This window comes from Pezoporus wallicus, unplaced genomic scaffold (genome assembly GCF_028554395.1).
Source record: "Pezoporus wallicus isolate ANWC-B61680 ecotype Strahan unplaced genomic scaffold, APGP_CSIRO_Pwel_v1 scaffold_2584, whole genome shotgun sequence".
NCBI lineage: Eukaryota > Metazoa > Chordata > Aves > Psittaciformes > Psittacidae > Pezoporus > Pezoporus wallicus.
In genome coordinates this window covers 10,645,010-10,667,691 of record NW_026642851.1, presented here as the reverse complement: position 1 = coordinate 10,667,691, position 22,682 = coordinate 10,645,010, and the positions used below count along the sequence as shown (strand labels likewise).

Below are 22,682 nucleotides of genomic sequence, written 5' to 3'. Positions count from 1 at the left end.
TCTACTTTGTCTTGACTGCCATGTCCGTTTTTTCCCTGCTACATAATGTTCTGTACCCTTCCCTCTCTGTCGCATTCCCTCATTCACACGTTCTTTCCCCTGTTGGTTTCAAGCCATCTTTGCTTTGTCAGTGTTACCTGATAACACAAAGCAGAGTTTTAAGCCAGTTGTTGCAGTTCAGCTTGAGCTGTCTGTAACACTGTGGGGGGAGCAACGTGGATGCTTCTTGGTCCTACGTAAGTGGTTGGTCTTTCCTTTGCTGTTCCCAGCAGGGCCCTTAGGTGAAGTCAGTTCATCACCACACACATGATATTCTTAGTTCAGAATTCTTAGATCCAAAGAATAAAATGTAACCGTAATTAACATTATTTATCACACCCCTGAAGTTATCCAACTATATAAAAGTTACTAGTCTGGACTCGGCAAACGCTAAAGGTCTGAATTGTTCTGAAATATTTGAATGTGCCACAAACACCACGTAGCCAGGGAGCCTTTGTGTGTTGTAAACTGGAGAAGGCATATGTGCTACAGCATTTATGCTGTGGCTTTCTCACCTAATACTGGATGCAGTGTGTAAAAGGGCACTGTAAGTATACTTAGATGTGTATCTTCTTGTGAATTACTTGTATATTAGTTTGACAACAGTCAGGTGTAATGGCAATTTACTAGACATACATGATGCAATTGTCCAATTTAAGGATGATTGCCTGCAAGAACCCTGGGGTTTATTTTCTTTGTGTGGGCCTTTCTGACAGCGGCAGAACAAAAGAAAACATTTAAAATATAAGAAATCTTGGAAAATTCTGCTCTTAAATGCTTTTGAAATGGTCAGAGTGTTGCTTAGGTATGTTGTCTTTGGACTTCTGAAACTCATTTCCATCGCCGCTAATACGGGATTGCAAGCTACCTTGCAAGAGAGCTGTCAGGATCAGCCACTGACTGTTTATGAAGAAATTCTGTGGTGAAAAAAAAAAAGAAAAATTATCACATATATTATTAATAATTACGTGAGTCCTGACAAATCCCATACTGTATCACAAAGCTGATATTGTCCAGTGACTACACTCTTGGCACTGCATGCTACAGTAAACTGTATACTGAAAATTCATACTGATGGAAAGGTATACAGGATTCCATTGGTAAGTGATTTATAGTGACTTCCTATTATAAACAAGAGGGAACAAATATCCCGCCTTGCTGGTTTCTTTGGACGGCTGTTGAGAGCAGAATGAGACATTCCTGGCCAGGCAAAAGCTGATTCCCTGGATGCTTGCGACTGGGAGCAGAATGAAGCACCAGAAAGTGAGATATAAATGACAATCCCTAATTATAAATTATTAAGTTTCCATTTTCATGGTGCTTAAAACTTTGCAGTTGTAAGGCAAACGATCACTGGTTTACGTGATTTCAAACCTTGTAGCTAAAAGATGCTTCTGATGTTTAATATTAAATAGACTTCCTGTATGAAGTGTATGCTGAAAGCCTATCAACATCCTTTAAGACGCAGCACATCGCTTCCTGAGACAGAGCAAACCAGCTTCAGCATCAGCTTCTTTTTGGGTTTCAAGTAATAAATATGCTACTGAGCGCAACTGTAGTTTGTTTCAGATAGTTGTGTGTGCTGGCCAGTGGTATGCTATTAATAAACTTCATTGTACATCCTATTAAATAACAAGTTCTGCGATGGTCAAGAAACCAAACACTTTCCATATTGAGAATGTTGGGTTTCGGTTTACTCATGAAACAGTCCAGTCTTGCCAAAATGTTTCTTTTACAGTTGAAGTATACTTTGCAATTGTTGTACAGATATACCAAAAGCTTTAACTATCCAAAGCTTTAATTAGTAGTTGGGGGTAGAACGGGTAGAACAGGTAGATCGCAAAAAAAGAAAAAGCAAATTGTCAGACAAGATTTACCTTTTTTTTTTTTTTAATTTGATAAAATCTTGTCATCTGTGGTCCCTCTCTGGTCAGCGAAGAGCCAGAAATGGCCAGACTGCACTTCTACCAGGCTGAGCTAATGCCCAAAGGAGAGACACTGTCCTCCCCTCATCCAGCTAACAGCATAGCCACATGGATGATAATGCTGCCCAAAGCGAAACAGTGGGAGGGGTGCCTCTTCTAAGAAGGGCTTTGTGGTCTGGTTTTGCAGCAGCACTCAGGAACATTAGGGTGTGGTGTTAGGTGTGTTGAGAACACTTGGAGGACATCTCCATTGTTTGTGAATGGAGTCTGGACAGCTAGCCTGGATAAAGATACATGACTTGGATGGTAGATTTATGGCAGTTGAGGTGAACCCTACCCTTTCTTTGGAGTTGGATCTATTTGGTTTGACTGGCAAGATGTCAAGGAGAGCATGAGGAATGGTCTTTGTCTCTCAATGTGGTCATCCCCATCCAAAAAAAAATGATGGTAACACTTATTTCCGTAGCTAAGGGCTGTTCAGACATACATGGGCTGCTTGAATGCTGTGGTAGTGCAAACTAGGATATGCTGTCAGAGGTTTGGTGTAGCAGAAAAGGTTTTTTGGCAAGAAAATGGGAGCCTGTGCTTTGAAATGATGGATTTTCAGACTTCGTTGTACTAACTTGCTTTTACAGCGCTTATTAGCAAGAGCTTTGCAAATTATCAATGATGGTTTTACTGTAACCCAGTTTCGAGTTTCTTTGACATAAATTATTTGTCTGGAAAAACATAAAATCTGAATGGAGTAGAAAAAAAGACTTGTAATTCAGGAAAAATCTTCAGCAAAGTTAAAGAATGGGTAGCTTTCTGCTCTTGGATTTTATTTTTTAGCTTTGCTACTGCTTTTATATACCCTGGGCAAGGCGCTTTCTTTTAGAGCTGGCTAAACACCAGTAAAAAATATTTGCAAATACTCCTTCAAATAAATGCTGGAATTGGAATGTGTGTCACCATTCACACCTACTTTCCTCAGAAGTTTGTACAAGCAATTTTTTTGTTCGTAGGAAATATTTTCCAACAGCAAAAGAAACTGACAGATCTTGAGAGAGGTGTATTTATATCCAGGTTTGCTCTGGCAACGACATTCATTATTACTTGCCATTTCCATTTCTATACCTACTGACCTATTCAGTCTTCAAGCTTCTCTTTAAAATTGTCTCTATTAAAAAAAAAAAAAAAAAAGGAGGCAGAGCTGAAAAGTTATTTGTAGCCAAGTACAGCATGAAGAAGGAGATACTTGGTGTCATTCAGTACCTCTCTCTGGGTCAAATGTTTCTTTTTCCTGTGGTTCCCTCTCCTATGCGTATGTTGAACTTCCCGCTCTTGAGTACCATTCAAGCACTGATCTGGGAAAGCCTAAGAGATACTTATTTAAGATGCACTCTTTTGGAGCAAAACGCAAACCTTGGTTGCTTGTGGACATTTATTTATAAAGCTGTTTTGCTTTAGGAAGCCTGCTAAATCAAATAGCTTGGCAAACATCTAACCTAAGAAATAGCAGCTGGTCTCCCTGCATTTCTTTGATGGGACTGATATTCAGTGGTCACCTCCAAGTGCTGGGCTGTGTGTCTGGGCTGAGCTGTTCAACATCAGTTGGCTGTATGAGAAAATGGGCTTCTGGCCAGTGGTGGGCAAAGTTGCTCTTGAGTGGAGAACTACCGAGGGTTGCAATGTACTTTGAGATCTCTTCCACAGGAAGCTCTGTTTAAAGATAATATCAACTTTTAATTTATCATCTGATAGAAATCTGGCAATGAGGTGCTGCTCATAAGAGCTGCATTACTTATGAGAATTTATATTGCATTTAGGGGCTTTTGGGGTTCTGTAGCCACTTAGTGCTCATGCCACTTCTGTTTCTTTTGTTTAACTCATTCTCCATAGGTATTGCAGTTAGGCATCGGCTTCTTGCTCCTTTATAGTGAGTTTCTGTGTCAGGATAGCAAGCCCACTGAATAAAGCTTATACATTTCAACCTGGTAAATATTTCTGGCTTCTCTGCAACGTGAGGACTTAATGAATGAACAAATGTGACTCTTGATGGGAAAAGTGTAGCTCATGCCTGTGATGCAGTTTCATCCTTGAAGACTGCTAACCAAGTATGCTTGTTACTTGTGCTCTTCTCAGCCTGCTTCTGTGGCTGAGTCGCAGCCTGGGCGAAGGGTGCATTAGAAACCACACACATCATGTGTAGATGGGTGAAAGTGCTATTTTTAGTGCTTACAAGAAGGCATTCACTGAGGGGCAACGAAGCTGATTTTTATTTTTAGTTTTGCAATTCCTCACATCCTTGTGATTTATGTTTTGAAAAACTAGCTCTATCACCCTGCAAAATGTAGGTAAACCTCCAAAACCAACTTTATTGTTACTATTGGTGAGATAACCTTTTCCTGCACATAGGTTGGTGTGGGATGCACTGGGCAGGGCTTGGCACCAGTACTGCCATCACAGTTCTGCTGAGCCTCAGTGAGGCTCTGCCTCACCAAAGCCTATTTCTGTAAGGTCATGTCTCAGGAACCTCCCCACAGCATTTCTTTTGACATGTGCCCTGCTCCAAGTTCAGTGCAGATTTCTCCAGGCAGACAATTGCATGAAGCTGGCCCTTTATATGTGATAAAACAAAGATTTTATTTGGAAATCTGCCATCAATTTTGGAATTAATCTTGGGTTATTTGTCCATATGCCTATTCCATGACCTTGCTTGTTTTAGAAACGATTAAAAGAAAATAGACATCTTCTTTTTCTCCTGTTTTCAGAAACCCTGGAGAATGGACCAAATAAGTGTGAAAGGTGAGTAAAGACTTCACAGTTTTCCAAAATTACTGTTGTTATCATTACACTTTTCCTGACATCACATAGCTTTGTAAGCTGTATGTGTAAATATTTGTTACTGCTTGAATCTAGCGCAGCTAACAGAAAAGGAACCAGCAAAGATGAAACATACTGGAAGGAGATCAACGCAGCTATGGCCCTAACGAACCTTGCCCAGGGGAAGGATAAACTGCAGGGAACTACCAGCTGCATCATTCAGAAATCATCACATATATCAGAAGTAAAGACTGTTAAAGTGCCATTAGTTCAGCAGTTTTAAGAGATGGGTCCTGTTTTCTTTTTCCTGTCAAATGGACATTTTTCTTGCAGGATCGTTTTTTCAGCAAAATCAGATTCATGGCTATGAGGCAAATGTGGAAAATAGGTCCCCTTTAACAGTATGGTCAGTTGAAAAAAATAATGTTCCTTCTGACTCAGACGTTTTCATTGTATTAAATGAAATGTTCAATTGCTTCTATAAAAGGCATGTAAATTATAAAAAACTGTTTTTATCAAAACATTAACTTATTTTATGTTAATCAAAGTGCGCATAAGATGTTTGCATTGCTATTACAGTAAGTGCCTTGCTTTCAAAAAATAAGCTATAACGTGGGCATAGTATAACAGTATTATGCCTCAAAATGACAATGCCATAATGCTTAAACTTTGTATATTATTCCAAGTGGGCTTAAGCAGCCTAGGGCTAAAATCATTACTGCTGGAGGCCCTGGAGAGTTGTGCTTATTTGACTTCTACAAATTGACAAGTCTTAATGGAGTTGTTACATCATTTTCTCTCTCTTTGTTTTAATCAACAGTGTTATAAAAATTGTACAGTATGTTTTGTCAGAGTGACAATGAGGTTGTTATGCATGTTTCTTACCTGTATATGCAGTATATTAAAATACCAAAATCATTCCTTTGAAAAGTGCAATACTCTAGAATACACAAATTTAGGAGATAATTGTTCAGATTATTTTGAACTTATACATATGCTCCCAGCTGTGTTGCTCATGAAAGATTTCTAGTTGAGAAGGTTCTAACTAGGCTAACTGCAAAGTCAAGTTGAATTTCTATGATTTTAAAGCTTTGCTAGTGACTTACTGAAGTTTTGATAGAAGTACAATTGATTTCTGCTTGTATGAAACTAAATCTATAGTGCCATTTATTACTTGCGGTGGAGCTCAAAAAAGTTTCCATGGTGAAACTTACTACTTTAACGTGGTTTAAACATTTTTATTTTGTATGTACTGCATAAATGAGGACAGTTGATTGACAGTTTGCGTTTCAGTGAGAAAAAGCTATAATATAAACTATCAAAGCCCAAACTAGAAACACAAATGGGAAGTGAAACGTTGAAAAATCTCAGCATTTGAGGTGGGAGGGTTTTAAGTAGATACTAAACCATGTATTAAATGTCATGTCTCTAAACTTGACTGCTGTTGAGTATAATAATGAGCATAAAAACCAGGTTTATTTTTAAATTTTATTGGGAGGTGTACGAGTTATTCTTAAGTCATATAACAATAGTCTAATGAGGTTTACAGTGCTTGAATAAACAGTGGCAAAGCCAAACCCAATTCATACTGAATCAGTTACAGAAAACTGGAAAAGAGCTGATTGTTGCTGGGATTTGGATTTTTTCCTGTGGGTATCCTGTCAGGTTTTTTTCCTACTTACCCCTTTCCTTGTTTCTCTTTTTGGTGAGCCATCAAGGAACAAGACATGACTTTAGTCCTGCTCCCACTGAGTGTAATGGCAGAACTCCCACTTCAGTGGAAGCGAGACTGTGCTAATGATGAAACTAACTTGCAAGTAGAGGCTGTTTCAGTTGCACTAAAATAGTCAAGATACATTGCAAATATCAGCCTTGGTGTGATTCTTAGGAAACTTCTTAATGTAACATAACATGTTGTTGGGTTTGTTTAGTGTACAATGAAAATGATTTGATATGAAAATATTTTGTACATATATATTTTTACTTTGTTTTCTAAATTGCTGATTTGCATTGACTTAAAGTGCCAAGCAAGAAATGTATGTCATGACTGTATGAACAGTTGAAGTACATGTTTTACTGACTTGCATCATTATATGTCTAAGATTCCATGACATTAATTTTTGATACTTTACTGGGTTTTGACATAATAATGTGAGTTTATAACTAATAGCAGAGAGCTAATACTTCACTTTTGTTCATACTATTATAAGTTATTCTGGTATTAAATATTTTGTGACAATAAATTGATGGTTTTGACAAACTTTTCTGTTTGAAGTATTCACAGTGTTTTTGTCTGTATAAATGACAACAAAACTTGTCATGTAAAAAAGGTACTTTTGAGAACTTCTCTGGAGTAAAGCTGGAGAAGACAAGCCATTGTATAAACAACTTGTTCATGGTTCTTTTTTTAAATGATCAAAGCACAAAGAATAATCTGTAAAACACATCAAGTGGGGTTTAAATTTAAGAAATACTTGGCATAATTTCTTGTTACCATTTCCTTTAATTTATTTTTTTCTACTGCTGCTTTAGAGTTTTCTGAAAACACAAATTCTAATGAATTACGTGTGTGTCTTTTTTTTAAGAACAAAAATCATGATCAGTGCTGAGCCAACAGCTAATGAAGACTCAATAATTATTTATGATATTGGAAAAACAAACATTATTACTATTGCTCTTCTTTGTTTCAACATATGTAACCATTTTAGTAGAATAAATAACTGCAAACAACATCTTGTTGGTTTGAATTAAATATTCATTTATCTGTCCTTAGTCATTTGTGTTTCTGGTTTCCTGATGTAGTCAGGGTTTCTCTGTACTGAGACACAAGGATGGGATAGGGTTAGGGTTAGGGTTAGTCCTGGTTCAGTTATATGAAGCAGCTTAGCACATCCCTGATACACAGAGGATTCCGTAGCTAATCATTCTACTGAGTCACTGGAGAAGGTACATGAGCTGGGAAAGACTTCGGTCATGTAGGAATCTTTTATGAGTACAGGGATCTTTTATGAGTACAGGCTATGTTTGTGTATAGTACCCTGTATAGATACTCTCTGGCTGTGAAGCCTTGGTGGGGAATGAGATGCAGTCAGCCCATCCAGAAGGTCAGTGCTCATAGGAATGACAGCCCAGTGCAACTGGGCTCCTAAGTTGCGTACCTCAGCAAAGTTCTTCCAGTTACATGGGAAGAGTGAAAGTTTTGGTGAGCACTTGGCACTTTCAGGTTTTATTTACTGCTAATCTGTGATACACGTATACCCCTGCAACATATGCAGCCATCCAACATGTCAGTGGATTTGAGTATTCAGTTGATAATGCAAGTTCCTGATGAAATATACAACCTGATTTTTGCTGCTGGGAATGCATAGAAACACCCATATCCTAATGGTGCTGAGCTTCTCAGCATCTACGTTGTACCCAAGTCTGACAAGAAGAAACCAACTCATTCTGCTTCCAAGAACTCTTAACATCATTTGCAAGAGCTGAGCATTCCCAGCCTGTTACAAACCACTGAGAGTTAAGGGGACCTTCAATTTTTCCAGCTTGCTCAGGAGTTAGAATATACACTAGGATCAGGACTACAGTCTCCTCTTCCAGCATTGTACAATGGCTACAGCCTCTGAGCTATAGTTCTCTTTGTGGCCTCATGCTCTCAGTTGGAGGCCTAATATATAAATACGTACCCCAGGTGAAGCAGTTCCAACAGGAGGACTGAAAGCAAAGTCTCAGGAAAACATATAGGCCATCTTTGAGGACATTTGCTAACTTGGTGACCTAAGTTTTAACTAGGACTTTGGCAAAGAATGACAAGTAGACTTGGATGCCCCCATGCAAGTAGATGAAATAACCACTGCACTGTGGCTTAGAAGGAGAAGATGGGGAAGGGAAGTTCATAGCACCTCTGTACCGTGCAAGGAAGAATAGATTTAGCTTAGGCTAGGGGAAAGGCTGTGGGCTTAAACCTGTTTCTTCATTATAGCTTTGCTCAGCTAATTTTTCATTATGTGCCCTAGCTTTGATGAATGATGTTTTTACTTAACTGTCCATATCAGTGGAGATCCACAACACCAAATGTGAGATGCTATTGCAGGAAGCAGCCTTGACTATAAAAATTAGTGGGATCTCTGCTAATTACAAGCTTTCTGAACTCTCCATGCTCTTAATGCCCAGAAAGCCCTTCTTTGTACCCCCTACAACATCCCCAGCAGTGGGAGAGACTGTAGGAATTGTTCTGCATTAGTCAAAAGGGAACCCCCACTGGGGAAAGGAGTTTATGGCTGCCCTGGGAATGCTCTGGAGTACCAGGGAACTGCCTTCCACAGTGGGCAAATACTGGCTTAAGGAATCACCCGGGGCTAGTCAGGGCTATCAGGTATCATGCCAGTGGGGCACAGCATGCCCTGCCTACCAAGAGACTGCCAGGCAGTGAGGCTGTAACCACTGAGCTCAGACCCTCCTCCAGGAATCCTTCCAGACACTTGCAGGCTCAGTGATGCCTCTGTTTCTTTTGGTCTTGAGGAAGCGCTGTGCCATATTTCCCTGCATGGCTTCCAAGGGCCATGCAGGCTGTTGGGTGTATCTGCTGATAAATCTCTTGTGTGGGATGGGAGATGAGAGTAAGTGCAACTAGTCAACCAGCCTTCCAAAGCTGCTCAAAACCCCTATAAATTGAGCTCCACCAGGTCTGTACAAGTCTTAGTCATAATTTCTGCATTCAAAAGAGCACTGAGGACCTCAGAGCAGCCCTGGCGCAGCTGGGATCCTGGTACTGCCAGGAGAGAAAAGCAGTTACAGCAGCAAAGCTTGTCACTGCTCCTTGGGCTGTGTACTGCCTTAGGTGCCCACTGTGGCAAAGGGAAGGGAACAGGTGTCTTCTATCATGGCTTTCTCACACATACCAATGTTTTTTTGCTGTGAAATCTCATGTTCTGCTATGAATACTTCAACTCAAGTTGTGCTTCTACTCAGCCCTTAGTGTGACTGCACTTTTTTAAACCCTGGCCTGTTACTTGAACGAAAATAGTCTGGGCTTGGCACAGACTGAGGACACCAGACCCTCCAGTACTTCACAAGCAGCTCTAAATTGCAGTGGGCACCAATTTGGTGGTCACAGTGACAGCTTCAAGAATGACAGACCCCTGTTGTGTTCCTGTGTTGCTATGAACAATCTGTGAGACTCTTGGAGAATCAGAAAGAACCGCAAAGGGATCCAGGCTCCTAGCCTAACAGATCCAAGCATTTCTGAAGGTCCGAGGGAGAAGGCATGTCTTCAGGGCGAAGTGCAGGCAGTTGCATGCCTGCTCTGAGCCCACTGGACAGAAACATAGCCTAGTTCAGAAACTGGGTAACCAAGTTTGGAACCAAGCTCTAGCTCCTACCTGAAGGTTCCCAGGAGAGCACGGACTGGACTCAGCACAGTGCCAATGTCTGTGCAGCTTCTGGACCATTGCCTGTTCTATGCCTTCATTTGTCCACCACAATGTCCTCAAATTTCTCTGTGTTTTGGTGCACATTTCAAAGAGAATAACAAAACTGCTCGGCATTGCTGAGCTGCTGTGTGTAGAAGCATGCTGATATTTGAGAGCTGCTCTGGTAGAATACCTACCCAGCCTAGGAAAATGAAGCATGATGGAAAGGGCTAAATTGCCTGAGAGCACTGCTTTCACACACTGCAAGGGAGGCTACAGGGATCCAGCCTGGATGGAAGTTCATGTTGTACGAGCTGGTTTGCCAGTGTCTGGGTGTGCTCAATCTCCATCATCAGCAGAATCGAGACCCAAACTCATGGCTTTCATAGTGCTGGGTGGCTGAGCCAGTGTTTAGTTTTGGGCCCCATCTTGCAACTCCTCTTGTTTAACAAGAAGGAAGGAGGTTAGCTAAAATACAAGTACCTTGTGAGAAAAGAAAAAAAAAAAAGAAGTGGAAAAGAGACATGAATGCCTAATGCAACAGAAAAAAAAAACCAACCCAAACCTCCTTAATGTTGGTGTTATGTCAGCTTGGGTTATTGGCAGTGGAAGTGGTTATTGGCAGCGGAAGTTAGACCTGGCTGGAGGCTAATATAACTTGTGCACCTGACTTTTTAAAAGGAGCTGAGGTCTGGTTTCTTTATGGATGAGCTGTTTTTCATCCGTAGTGTTGGTCCCTTCTTCATATTTCCTAAACCTTCTTTTCAGCCTGTTTTGGACTTGATTCTCTTTCTATCTTCCCACCTGAAAAGTCTCCTGTTCTGTGCAGACAGCAATGGGATCCTTCCCACCAAAGTTCATTCTTCTGGCTTTGCAGTTTCTGGGGCCATATAGTGAAAGATGTATGATTCAACAAGGTGGCGTTCAGTGACAAAGTCTGATATCTCCCTTCTCCTAGCCTAGGGCCAGTGAACATATGAAGTCTCAGGAGTGTGCAACAGGGGCTCTTCAACCAACAAACTTTGCCATCTATCACTTCACTCCTAAGTACTACTGCTTTTGGCTATCTTAACTCCCCAAAGGACTGTCAATTTAACCGTAACTACGTAAGAACTGCCAAGTCTCATTTTATGAGCTGCTGTTGAGAGTTTAGCTATTTAAGGCTGATTTTAAACAATTTTTATTGGTACTTCGTGGCATGGGTCTGATTTACAGTGCTGTAAATAACCACAAATTAGGGACATTTCTTTCTTTATGGTAAAGGCACATTATCTTGAGCATAAGAAAGATAGTTGTTGGTGAAGAACTGGAGTGCAGGCCCTTTTCTGCCACAGGCTTCCTGTGTGAGCTTAGGCAAGCCTCATAGAATCATAGAATAGGTAGGGTTGGAAAGGACCTTAAGATCATCAGGTTCTAAGCCCCCTGCCATGGGCAGGGACACCTCCCACTAAACCATGTCACCCAAGGCTCTGTCTGACCTGGCGTTGAACACCGCCAGGGACGGAGCATTCACAACTTCCTTGGGCAACCCATTCCAGTGCCTCACCACCCTCACAGTAAAGAATTTCTTCCTTATATCCAATCTAAACTTCCCCTGTTTAAGTTTTAACCTGTTAGCCCTTGTCCTATCACTTCACAGTCCCTAATGAAGAGTCCCTCCCTAGCATCCCTATAAGCCCCCCTTCAGATACTGGAAGGCTGCTATGAGGTCTCCATGCAGCCTTCTCTTCTCCAGGCTGAACAGCCCCAACTTTCTCAGCCTGTCCTCATAAGGGAGGTGTTTGGTTCATGCATAAAAACTGGCTTTATCCCCTGGGGATGATTTAAGCATCAGGGAATGTACAATGAGGATCTCATCTACAAGACATCCCTCACTGCTCACTCACCCTGATGCTATAAGGCTGTGAAGGTAGGAGAGAGCAGTGCTGTTTTGTAAGTAGTACTCTCAGTTTGATGCACTTAAGCATCTATAGATATCTGATGGTAAGTGCAATTTAAAATTGCATCTCAGGAGTCTGTCCCAGAGCAGGTATCACCATCTGCAGCACTTCCATCTCTTCACTGACTGCAGCAGGAAAACAAGCTTCCAACTGAGACTGGATTTCCAAACCTGGCACAGACAAAGTAAGGGAAAACAAACCAAACTCTCAAGAAACAAGACATTAGGTCCTGCACAATGAAGAGACCTTATGGACTCAGGCCACCACTACCTACCTTCCTCTGCAACATCAGCTGAGGAGCACACTGAAGCACCTGGAAAACCTCATCCTCGGAAGGGTGAAATGTGTCTTTCCAACTTAAAAAATACTCACTTGCAGTCCAGGGACTTGTGGATGTATAAATTCAGGTGTAAGATCAGATGTTTCACTCAGGACCATCCTGAGTATCCTTGGGGATACTCAGCAGAGCAGTCTGATCTTCCTCATAGTAACTGCTATGAGGATGAGAATCTTCACTTCAAAGGGATTTAAGCTACTTTTTCATGCCCTTTCAAAAATTGCCAGCCAGATCTGAAAACTGTGACATTTGTTCATCAGAGTCGGAAGAAATCCAGAAGTCATGCTGCAAAAGGTGACCCTGCCCTGTGCTGTCCTGGTGGGATAGGACAGCAGACCATAGACATCAAGGTGGGAGCTTCAGTGCCTTCACAGCACTGCACATATGGGTTCTTCTTCAATGGTAAATTTCCCATTCACATTTGCTGTTTTCACATGCACAGAAAAAGGAAGCCAGTCTTCTGTTCAGAGGGAGGAGCAAGGGTGTATAACTGAAATACATGGCTAAACACTTTGGGCAGCAGTTAAAATGTGAATCTAACTTTGGAGATCTTGTGAAATGGCCACAAAATATCTTCCAAGTATTCAACGGCAGCCAATGTAGTAGTGAAAAGTGGTCAGCCACATTTCAGCTAGATCGTTGCAAATTAAATGCTAGGTCAGCAAAATCAAAACATTTTGTGGAACAAGAAAACTGTCTTTAATTTCCTTGGATTTCTTTTAATGAAATGGATTTCTTCTTTAATGAAGAAGTCTAGTCTTCCAGATTATTTTTTTTTGCCTTGAAATATAAAATAATTATAATAAGAAAGGTTGAATTCAAAGCCAAAATAGAAATCATTGACACTTATCAAAATATTGAGGTTACCAAATATTTTTACTGATTTTACAAAATCTTTTGGCTATTCATATTCATTTGTTTATACATTTACACTTTCCAACCCAGTTTAAAATGAGAAAGTTTTAACATCTCAAAAATTTCCTCAGGATGGAAAAATACATCCTCCAGAGTTGCATGGAAGAATTTTTAATGCTCAGTGTTTTGAGAATAAGACCACTTTTGCTTGGATATAAACTGTGTCTCAGTACTTCATTTTTTGAGTATGATTTTTTTATGCTGAATCATTTCAACAAGCAGAATACTGCTTTTTTTGTAGGTCACCTTTGTATCACTGTCCTGTTGCTTTCAAAAAAAAATAGTGTCTAAGGGAAACTGTGAGACTTTTGCTGCTGTCTGGGATGATGAAAAGAATTTGCGTTCAGCCAGAAAATGAAGAACAAAAGTGTAGCATTTGCTGGTATTCCTCATCCTTGGACAGCAGACATCTGCTGTGGTAATAGAAGAACCTATGTGATGTTAGTTCATGCCTGTTGATCACAAACAATAGAGGAAGCAAGAAAAAGCAGGAGTATCAGTATCAGACTGAAGGTGGCATCCCCATTGCTTAAAAAGGGACTGCAACAGCAATAATAAATGCATTTCTCAGTGAGCAGTGTAATGGCAACCAGAAAATTAAAGTGGTCCAAGATTTGCTGCAACACTTTGATGGAAGTGAAACCACATGAGAAAAAAAATGTGACAAACACCCAACAATACTTCTCCATGCTTCAGGATGTAGAGCAAAGTAAAACTTAGTAATTTCCAGTCCCTTAAAACCCCTGACTACACTCCTGAAGCTGACATCTGCTGAGGAAGGTGCCTGTGGGTAGGCAATGGAAAGGTCTTGAGAGCAGCATGCCCAGGCTGGCATAACCCCATCAGGCCGTGCCCAGTGCCAAATTGGAGGAGACCGGCTGAAAAGTCAGGTGCTTTTGTCACTTTGAAGTGTGCAAAGTGTTATACAGTTACAAGTTATATTTACCCACCCTCTCTCACCTTTTAAATAAAAGCTTTCATTTATGGTCTTAGTTCCTAGAAAACCACATTCCTGTTACTGCTATCTCAAACAAGGCTACTTGCAATAAAATTGTTTACTATGAAAACAACTGCATATGCAGCTGTATGTAATGCAGTTGATATCAAATATCTAAGAAGCATCAGTCAGATTCCCTTTCAGAAACAAAAATACAAGAAGGCTGCAGTCTTTGCAATTTCCTAATGGGCAGCTAAGGTGGGAACTCTATACCCAATTTATAACACGAAATACTCCCTGTATGTGTTTCACAAGGACATGTACCAGCATGAGAGTGGGATTTGGTGGAACCTGGATTTACAACTGGAAATTAAATACAGGCATGTGGAAACATTATTATGTAAACTAATACTTAGCTACTTCATGCTGCATTCCCTCAACAGCAACAAAATGGCAGCATGGAAACCAAATGCAAAGTGTAATTTTTTAAACCTGGTCTATGAGAAAGAAAAGAAAAACAGTCCCATGTAGAACCAGGAGGACTCGTTACTTTTTCATCTGTGAAGTCTTAAATGTCACACCCCCTAGGCTGAATTCTCCTTTCATCAAAACCAATGGAGCTTTGATATTGGTTTCCACTTGAGCATGAGGGATCCCAGAAACTATTTTTCGCCTCATACTGAGAATCCTGGCAACATACTTCCATGTCTTGTTTTCAGTAGTTTCTATTGGTAGCTCTCATTGCTCAGTTAGGAAATACATTTCAGAGAAGCTGCAGCTCAGAGGCACACTGAACAGCAAGCCCATAGGTGCTGGTGGTTCAGCATCATTCTAGTCTGAGGTGCTGCTTCACCAACCCAGACCCAGGAGGGCAGATCACAGGCAAAGCACTGTAAGACACAGCCAAGTCCCATTCATCTGTGTTTCACCCACTTCTCCAGTCCCTGCAGATCAACCAGGAAACCACCAGAACCGGCACCTGAGGCTCACCTACACCCAAGGTCCTGCTCACACCTTCTTTGTAATAGCAGGGCAGTAAGAGACAGAGTTGCTTTTCATCCCACAGGGCATGAGCAGCAGCATGATATCTGACTGTTGGTACTGCACAGGGGTCCCCAGTGCTCCTCCAAAGCATGAGCCACTCATCCACGTAAGGGACAAATTGGAAGGTCCAGACGGTTGGCTGACATCTCAGAGAACTGCAGACACAGTCAAGCTGCAAATAAGCACATAGAAGACAGGAAGGTATGAAAAGTAACAGTCAGCATGGACTTCTAAAAGAATCACATGAATAAATTTGATTTCCTTCTGTGAAGGTAATGTAAATTGTGTATATGGAAGATTCACAGATCAGATAGCTGCTGGGAGTCTAGTTAGGCTTTTGGCAATGTCTTGCATGACATTCTCATAAAGAAGCAGAGGAAACATCTGATAATTACCATCAAGATAATTACCATCAAGACTGTATAAAACAAGCAAAAGCTGCAACTTAGAGAAGTTATCAGGGACTCATTATCAAAGTGGAAGTATGCATCGAGGACTTCCACAGAGGTCTGTCCTTGGCTGCTTGTGTTCAGTATTTTCAACAATAGCTTGGCTAAAGTTAAAAAGGAGAGGTTCCCCAGCTGTGCAGTATGTACTATTAGTTTTATACAACCAGTTCTTAGAGAGCATATAGTTCAGAAAAGGCCTCTGGCTGCTGTTGCCAGGGCATGTTCCCTCTGTCGCTGCTGCTGTTCATGCTGGTCTTAGGCAGAAAAAAAAGTGGAGCTGTTGCAATGCAGGATCTTGTTACTTTTCTTGTTGTCGACATGGTGCTCACCATCAACCAGAGGGCAGGGCTGGAATTCAAAATTACCTTGACACACTGGAGAAATGGCCTGAAAAATAACAGAATTAATCAACTGTATTGCAAGGACCTATGAACAAAAGCGATGAACTGCACAGAGCATTGGGGGGTAGACAGGAATTCTGCAGACGATGACAGCTGATTACAAGGTAAAGATGATCAAAACCATCCTGCTATTGTAAAAAAAGAAATGACACATTGAGTTATATATTTAGCTGTTGGACTATATGACACATATAGTGAATGTCTTCTGCTCTACTGAGCTCTGATGGGGCTGCACTTACAAGAGATAGGGACTAACTGGAGGCACCCACAACTATCAGATTAGGAGCAAACATGATCTGGAAGGAAAATCTGATTGATGTGTGGCTGCTAAATGTAAAGAAGATAATAATCTTCAGGTATATATGGCCAGCAGAGAAGAAGGAAATAGTTTTTTGTACCATATTACAGTTGAGTAATAATGGGGTTTAATTGCAGCAAAGGAGATGGTAGGTGAGTTCCTGGACAGAACGTACCAACAGAAGAAGGAGGATCAGATGGGAAAGCACTGGAATATATTGCCTCTGTGGGTGGTGGAATTTCCATTACTGAAGACTTTTTAAGAACAAGTTAGAGACATATTAATCAGGAATTAAATAGGTGTAATTGATCCTACTTTTGGCCCCTCAAGGTCGCCTCCCCACCCTTATTTTCCATTTCAGCAGTCTGCCTTATAAACATGGCATGGAGGTCTGTTGCTCAATAGATGGTTAAGAGTGAATAGCAGCTGGTTTATTCCTCTGTTTTGGGGAGGAGTGTTTACATTCCAGGCGTAAGAGTGGAGGGGAAGGACAGCCGAATTCTGATCCCACCAGTCAGCCAGCAGAGGAGACCGGGCAGCCATCCATCGGAGGCTGTTTAACTTTCCCAGCCTTTCAGAGCCTAACATAAAGGACAAAGGTGGCTCCCAGATGGAAGACAACAGACATGAAAAACATGAAAGCTGACAGAGAGGGACATACTTTTAACATGAAATTTAAAATTGCCAGAAGAAGAAAGCAAGGAAATTTCCAGTTAGGTGCAATGGAATGACTCCTGAAGGACCTGTAAGTGCTTTTGGCCTTCATAGAAAATACTTGCGCAGAAACCCTCCAGAAGTTATGTTTGTTTTGAGCAGAACCTGGAGTTCCTGCACTGAGCTTTCTGAAGGCTGCATTGCAGGATTAGCCTATATTCCCTCTACTCAATGTCACAGGAGACTGAACATTTTTACTGTGTTCTGGAGCCTGACACAGGCAGACAGACCACAAAGAAAAACACGAGAACAGATCCTATAAGCTGCTTCAAATAACACTTGTTCCAGAGCATATGTTGAATGCTGAGAAATTCTAGTTTCACAAAAGATGCCAACAGGGGAAGAAATTATTTCACAGTTTGCCTCAAGCTTCAAAAGGCTTGCTGAACATGTTAACCAACACCCTTTTTGTCAGGGCGGTTTGTGGTCGATGCCGCTAACTAACAGGGAAACAAATGCCTGTAGTCCGAGTGGGGATTCGCACTCTGCACCACAAAGACAAGGAAATTGCTGCTGGAGAATCCCCAGAGCTGTTCCTTGAGAGCATTCAGGCCAGCAGGATGTATAAGAAAAACAGGAATGTTCTTTATGTGACAAGATGGATCATTCAGAAAGAAGGCTCTGCTGGGGATGAAGAGACTTGGTATATTGACTCAAAGGGACACTTCCAATATGTTTCTGGGTACAAGCAGCTCACTTCAGAAAGAAACTAGTGGATAGGGAAATGGAAAGGCACGAGTAGGAGGCAAAGCAAAGTCAAGTTATCTACAAAGATGGAGTCTAAGCCAGAAATAAAAAGAGGGAAAGTAAATCAGAATTTAAGAGTCTTGCATACATTCATTACGATAAGATTCTTTTTTTTGCAAACACCAGCAGTTCCATTAACCAAACAGATGCACAATCATTTTTGATACAGGAGACAAGAATTTTATTACCATTGTAACAGATCCAGTGGCTATAGCAAATTCAATCCCCTTTCTTTGCCAGCTACATGATTCACAAGGTGTTCGCTGCAAAGACTGACAACCCAACTGTTTGTATGTGCTGAGTGAGCTATTCTTGATGCAAAGGACTCACATAAGTGGTCAGAAATGTTCAGGAGGATAATGAAACCTGAAACAGATCCAAGTGCAGCATGATAGAAATAGGCTTTGGCTCTCAAGGTAGGAAAGAGGAGTATCGCAGATACTGCTAATGGGAGCTGGTTATTAAACGAAACTACCGATCACTGGAGGATGGAAACCAGCCAAATGTCCTAGATCTGAAAGATCTGACCAATATGGGACATTACCTGTTAGCAACAGAATACAGATTCCTCTTTCTAGCTCCACCTGGTGCCAGGGATTAAAGGGACCCTGACTGTGACTTGCCAATATTTCAGTGAGACTGCAAGTCTGGTTCTTTATTTAGGCCAGCATCGTTTTCCTGTATTGAGATTCTGCTCCTTTAACAAGAGTTGCAAAAACCTACTTGTGAAAACATACTTGCGGAAATGGCAGAAACGTCTCATGAGAACCTTTCAGGAGCAATGCATAATAGTGATACTGTTGTCTATCTTTTGGCACCAGCTGTTTATCAAATGGCTTTTGAGAGGTATGCCTAGAGAGTGTAGTATTTACTCCATAGTCAGAATGAAAGAGAGTGAAACGTCAAAAATCTGTAAGTGATCTTTTGAGAAATTACAATCTGGTCATATGTAATTACAAAAGTTTTCTCTATTTTTTGAAATCTCTGGACCACCTATTGTTCAAATTACCAGCAAAAGCAAAACAGCAGTGGATGTTACAGTTCCTGACAATCATTATTATCAGTTATTATTTAATTACTTTCTTTGAACTACCGAATTAAAATGCCAATCTGATTCCTCAGAGAATTACAGCTTGGAATTAGCTCTGCCTTTTAGGCCAAAGGAAAATGTAAAGCCCTAAAACCATCACAATACATTTGTCTACAACTTTTCTTCCTCCCAGTCCTGCACTTCCCAATACAACTTCACCACCTTGTAGATGAAGCTTTCCCAGGGATGAGTTGACTTTCACAGACTCTGGCTCAGTAGGACACAGGACTAAATGATGACTTCTTTGTGACAGCATTTACTATTAAAGAAGAACACACCACTAAATAAGAATAATCCCACGAGGCTCAAGCACATTTGGATCTTGATTTACCAAGGCACTGGCTGTGCCATATGTTTCCACTGAGTGGAATTTGTATTTTATGGTGGGGGGAACAACACACTTCAAAGGCGCAAAACTGTGAACAAACGGATAAGAAGATTCATATTTCGAGTGCTGCTATGTATGTGTGTAGACAAAAAGATGGTGCTTTTGAGATAACACTGGAGCTGCACAGAGGGCCTGAAAACATAAAACCAGCAGTGAACAGAGCCTTGAAACACGAATCCAAACCCACAACCAGCATTCAGAATCCAGCCGAGCGAGGCTTTTTATTTACATTTTCATGCCATTGAGTGCAACAATTCATTTACTCCCTATACATAAATACATAAACACATGACACTAAGTAATATTGTGCTGATCTGAAATGCTCCCCAGGCCTCACACCCTCCCCACTGGCAGTCACCCCACCAGCCAGCTCTTTTCTGCTCTGCAGCTGCACAGCCCTGGGGTACGTAACTGAGAAATCTCTGCTTGAGAGAAGGGAGAAAGCTTCATGAATCACCAGACAACACTTCTCAGGTGGGAAAAGCACATTCTTTGTTCTTCCATGTGGAATTAGAAAAATATGTGTAGAAGCAAAGCCCTGAAAGCCCCAGGAGAGCAATTGCTCTCTTTCTCTTTCTTTTTTGGTTTTGTTGAGCTTGTGAGTTTTGGGGTGGTTTAATTAAAGGTCTTAAAATTCTTTAACACTAACATTCAAATGCTTCATATTTTTCCCCCAGACTCGCAGGGTTTCAGTCCTCCTCCTCTCTCTCTTGTGTCACTTCTACTCTGCAATAAAACAATTGAATCACACGTTGGTACATAAATATTGGCAGATTTTTAGGTTTGCTGTTTTTTTCACTCAGCCTATTGGGCAAACAGCCTAGAAAGGCTAAGTTATTTGCCAGAGTTTGAATTTCTGGCAAACAGTGTAGATCCAGTACAAATCTCAAATCATATTTCAGGAATGCCGTGCTTCTACTGCACCTTTCCAACTCTTCCCTCTGTGCACTAATGACTATTATGGAGAAATGTGTTCCAGAAATGTGAAAATCAATGTAGTGGGAAATGTACCAAAACCACCTTTCCACTTATACAATCTCAGTTGTCCAAGAAACACAATTAATTAGTGTTATTGAGCTGTTTAGCTCCCCAATAAAAGCTTTTTGAGTGATTATATGAAGAACCATTGATACTGGAGACTTCATACTGAAGTAATTAATGGAAGTTGATTATATTCTGACAAGTTAAACACAGGTTTGTTTGATATTACACACACATGGAAAACACATGCGCTATTGAGCTCGGTACCTAGGAGTTTAGATTAATGGTGTTGATGAATTATGTGGAGATTATATACTTTGCAGACACATAATGGACCTGATTTTGAAAAGCAGGCTCTCATTTTGCTCCTGCAATTTTGAGGGTGTGAATAATTGCAGGTGATTTTCTAGCAGCTAGACATCTCACTGCCTGGTTGAATTCCTTCGGGCAGAGGTCATGCCTGGTTTTGTGCAAGGCTCCAGGAGAGCGCGTGCAGGCAGTGGAAAACAAACCTACACTGGTGCTGCACACTCGGACCACAGTGACCAGCAAGGACAACTGGTTTCATGCACAGCTCTGTCAGCTGGGTTGGGGCTTCCAAGAAATATACTCTCTTTCTAAGTTCAGGTGCATGTGGTGAACTTGAGGCTCAACCCTAGGAGGGTAAGGAGGAAGCTGCCACTAAGCTTTCCCCTGCTACCAGGCAGAGGCTGGTGACAGATCTGACAGTCCTGAGACCAGCTGCTGGAGCAGCCTCTGTGGGACATTACTCAGGTTCAGCCTAATATCTGAGCCTTCCACTTGTCATCTTTCTCTTGAGGGTCTGTCTAAAGGCAACTGAATGTTATTGGGATGAGGACAGAGGTAGTAATCGATGTCAGAGTTTAAGGGGTGCAGGAGGTAGCTGAGAGGTAGAAGGCCAGGTTCAAATAAGTGGCTTGATTTAGGCAGGGAATGGACTCAGATTTTGGTCTTAGATGCACTAATCTGCCACAAAGAGCAGCCTGCACAGAATCATAAAGCCCAGATTAGGGGTGCCACAGCAGGCATTACAGGGCATTTACTGCTTAGAGAACCATCTGGGCATGCTCCCTCTGGATTTTCCAAGGAACATACCAAGGAGCTGGGATTGCAGATACCTCAAACCCAGGCTATGAAGGAGGATGACTGCAAGCTGCAGATAGCAGCCTGGCTTTCACAGCATTCCTGGGACTGGCTTCCAGGTCCATGAGCCAGCCCATAGCTGCCTGAGCATCTCCACCTGAGAACAGATCCTTCTGAGCCCTGTGGGCATGATTCAGTTCAAGACAACAAACCTAGGAGTAAAAATGTAGGTTTCCATGTGAACCAGGCACTTAAACTCCCACTGACATGATGAAAATCTCATTGAAACTGCCAGTGGAGCCTGCAGAGGAATTTTGTTCTCTCTACAGCAAAATTTCCTTGCTACATCTTTCCTTGCCTACACCTCCTCTCTATCTCAGACACCTGTGGACACCTACTATCACAAGCCCCTGTTTAGGTGTCAAACACCAAGTGAAACCCTGCCCTTAGAGATGGGTAACAGCTACAGATCAGGATGCGGCTGTTACCAGCACCACTGATCATAGCCACAAGCTGGCTTCTCTGCTCAGCCCTCTCCTGTCTCTTGAACAGGGCATGCCCTGTGGCAGCAAATTGCCAGCACTGCCCAGCTTGACCTGACCAGGAGAAGCAGCCCTCTGAGGACTGCTGGCTGCAGAAGCAAGGGATAATATTAATAACCAGGGCAGGGCAGGAAGGAGCAGACAGCCTTCCTCCTGAGACCGGTGCATCTTCCTCACAGTTTTGGTGTGTTCAGGGTTAGAAAGTGTTTTCAGCTCAGCCATTTCAGGTCACCTGGGCTGAGAAATGAGTTAAGAATGTGCATCACACTCCATATTCAGTGGCTGTACCCAGAAACTTTCTTTAGGCTATAGCTTGAGGTACACTACATAGAGAGAGAAGGGAAAAGACATGCAGACCTGTTCTCGCTTGGATCTTAAAGGCATGTAAGAAACAAATACAAGGCACCAGCATGTATCTGTGGAGGTACAGTAAAGGGAAAGTTAAAGAGGACCACAAAGATCTTCTCTCCTGCACTTGCAGTCTCTGAATCCAGTACTTGGTTTTCTGTCTGTGCATCATTAAATGTTGACCACTGCCATGGTTTATAAACAAATATAGAGCATGCATCAACCATTACCAAAATGAGATTACAGAGGAGGCTGTGGCCCACCGCTGGT

At 41.5% G+C, this 22,682-nt stretch overlaps 1 protein-coding gene across 4 annotated transcripts in view; it reads left to right on the top strand.

Moving 5' to 3' along the window:
- The window catches only part of MKX (mohawk homeobox), a 46,548-nt gene extending 40,809 nt beyond the window's left edge, over positions 1–5,739 (top strand). For 3 of the 4 annotated variants that reach the window (XM_057432804.1, XM_057432806.1, XM_057432803.1), the window contains 2 exons: positions 4,718–4,751; positions 4,866–5,739. In XM_057432804.1, coding sequence (XP_057288787.1) covers positions 4,718–4,751; positions 4,866–5,052 — 221 coding nt within the window. In that variant the 3' untranslated portion in view covers positions 5,053–5,739. The remainder of the gene's footprint in view (positions 1–4,717; positions 4,752–4,865) is intronic. The other variant, XM_057432807.1, reaches the window with a different exon arrangement.
- Positions 5,740–22,682: the final 16,943 nt, after the last annotated feature.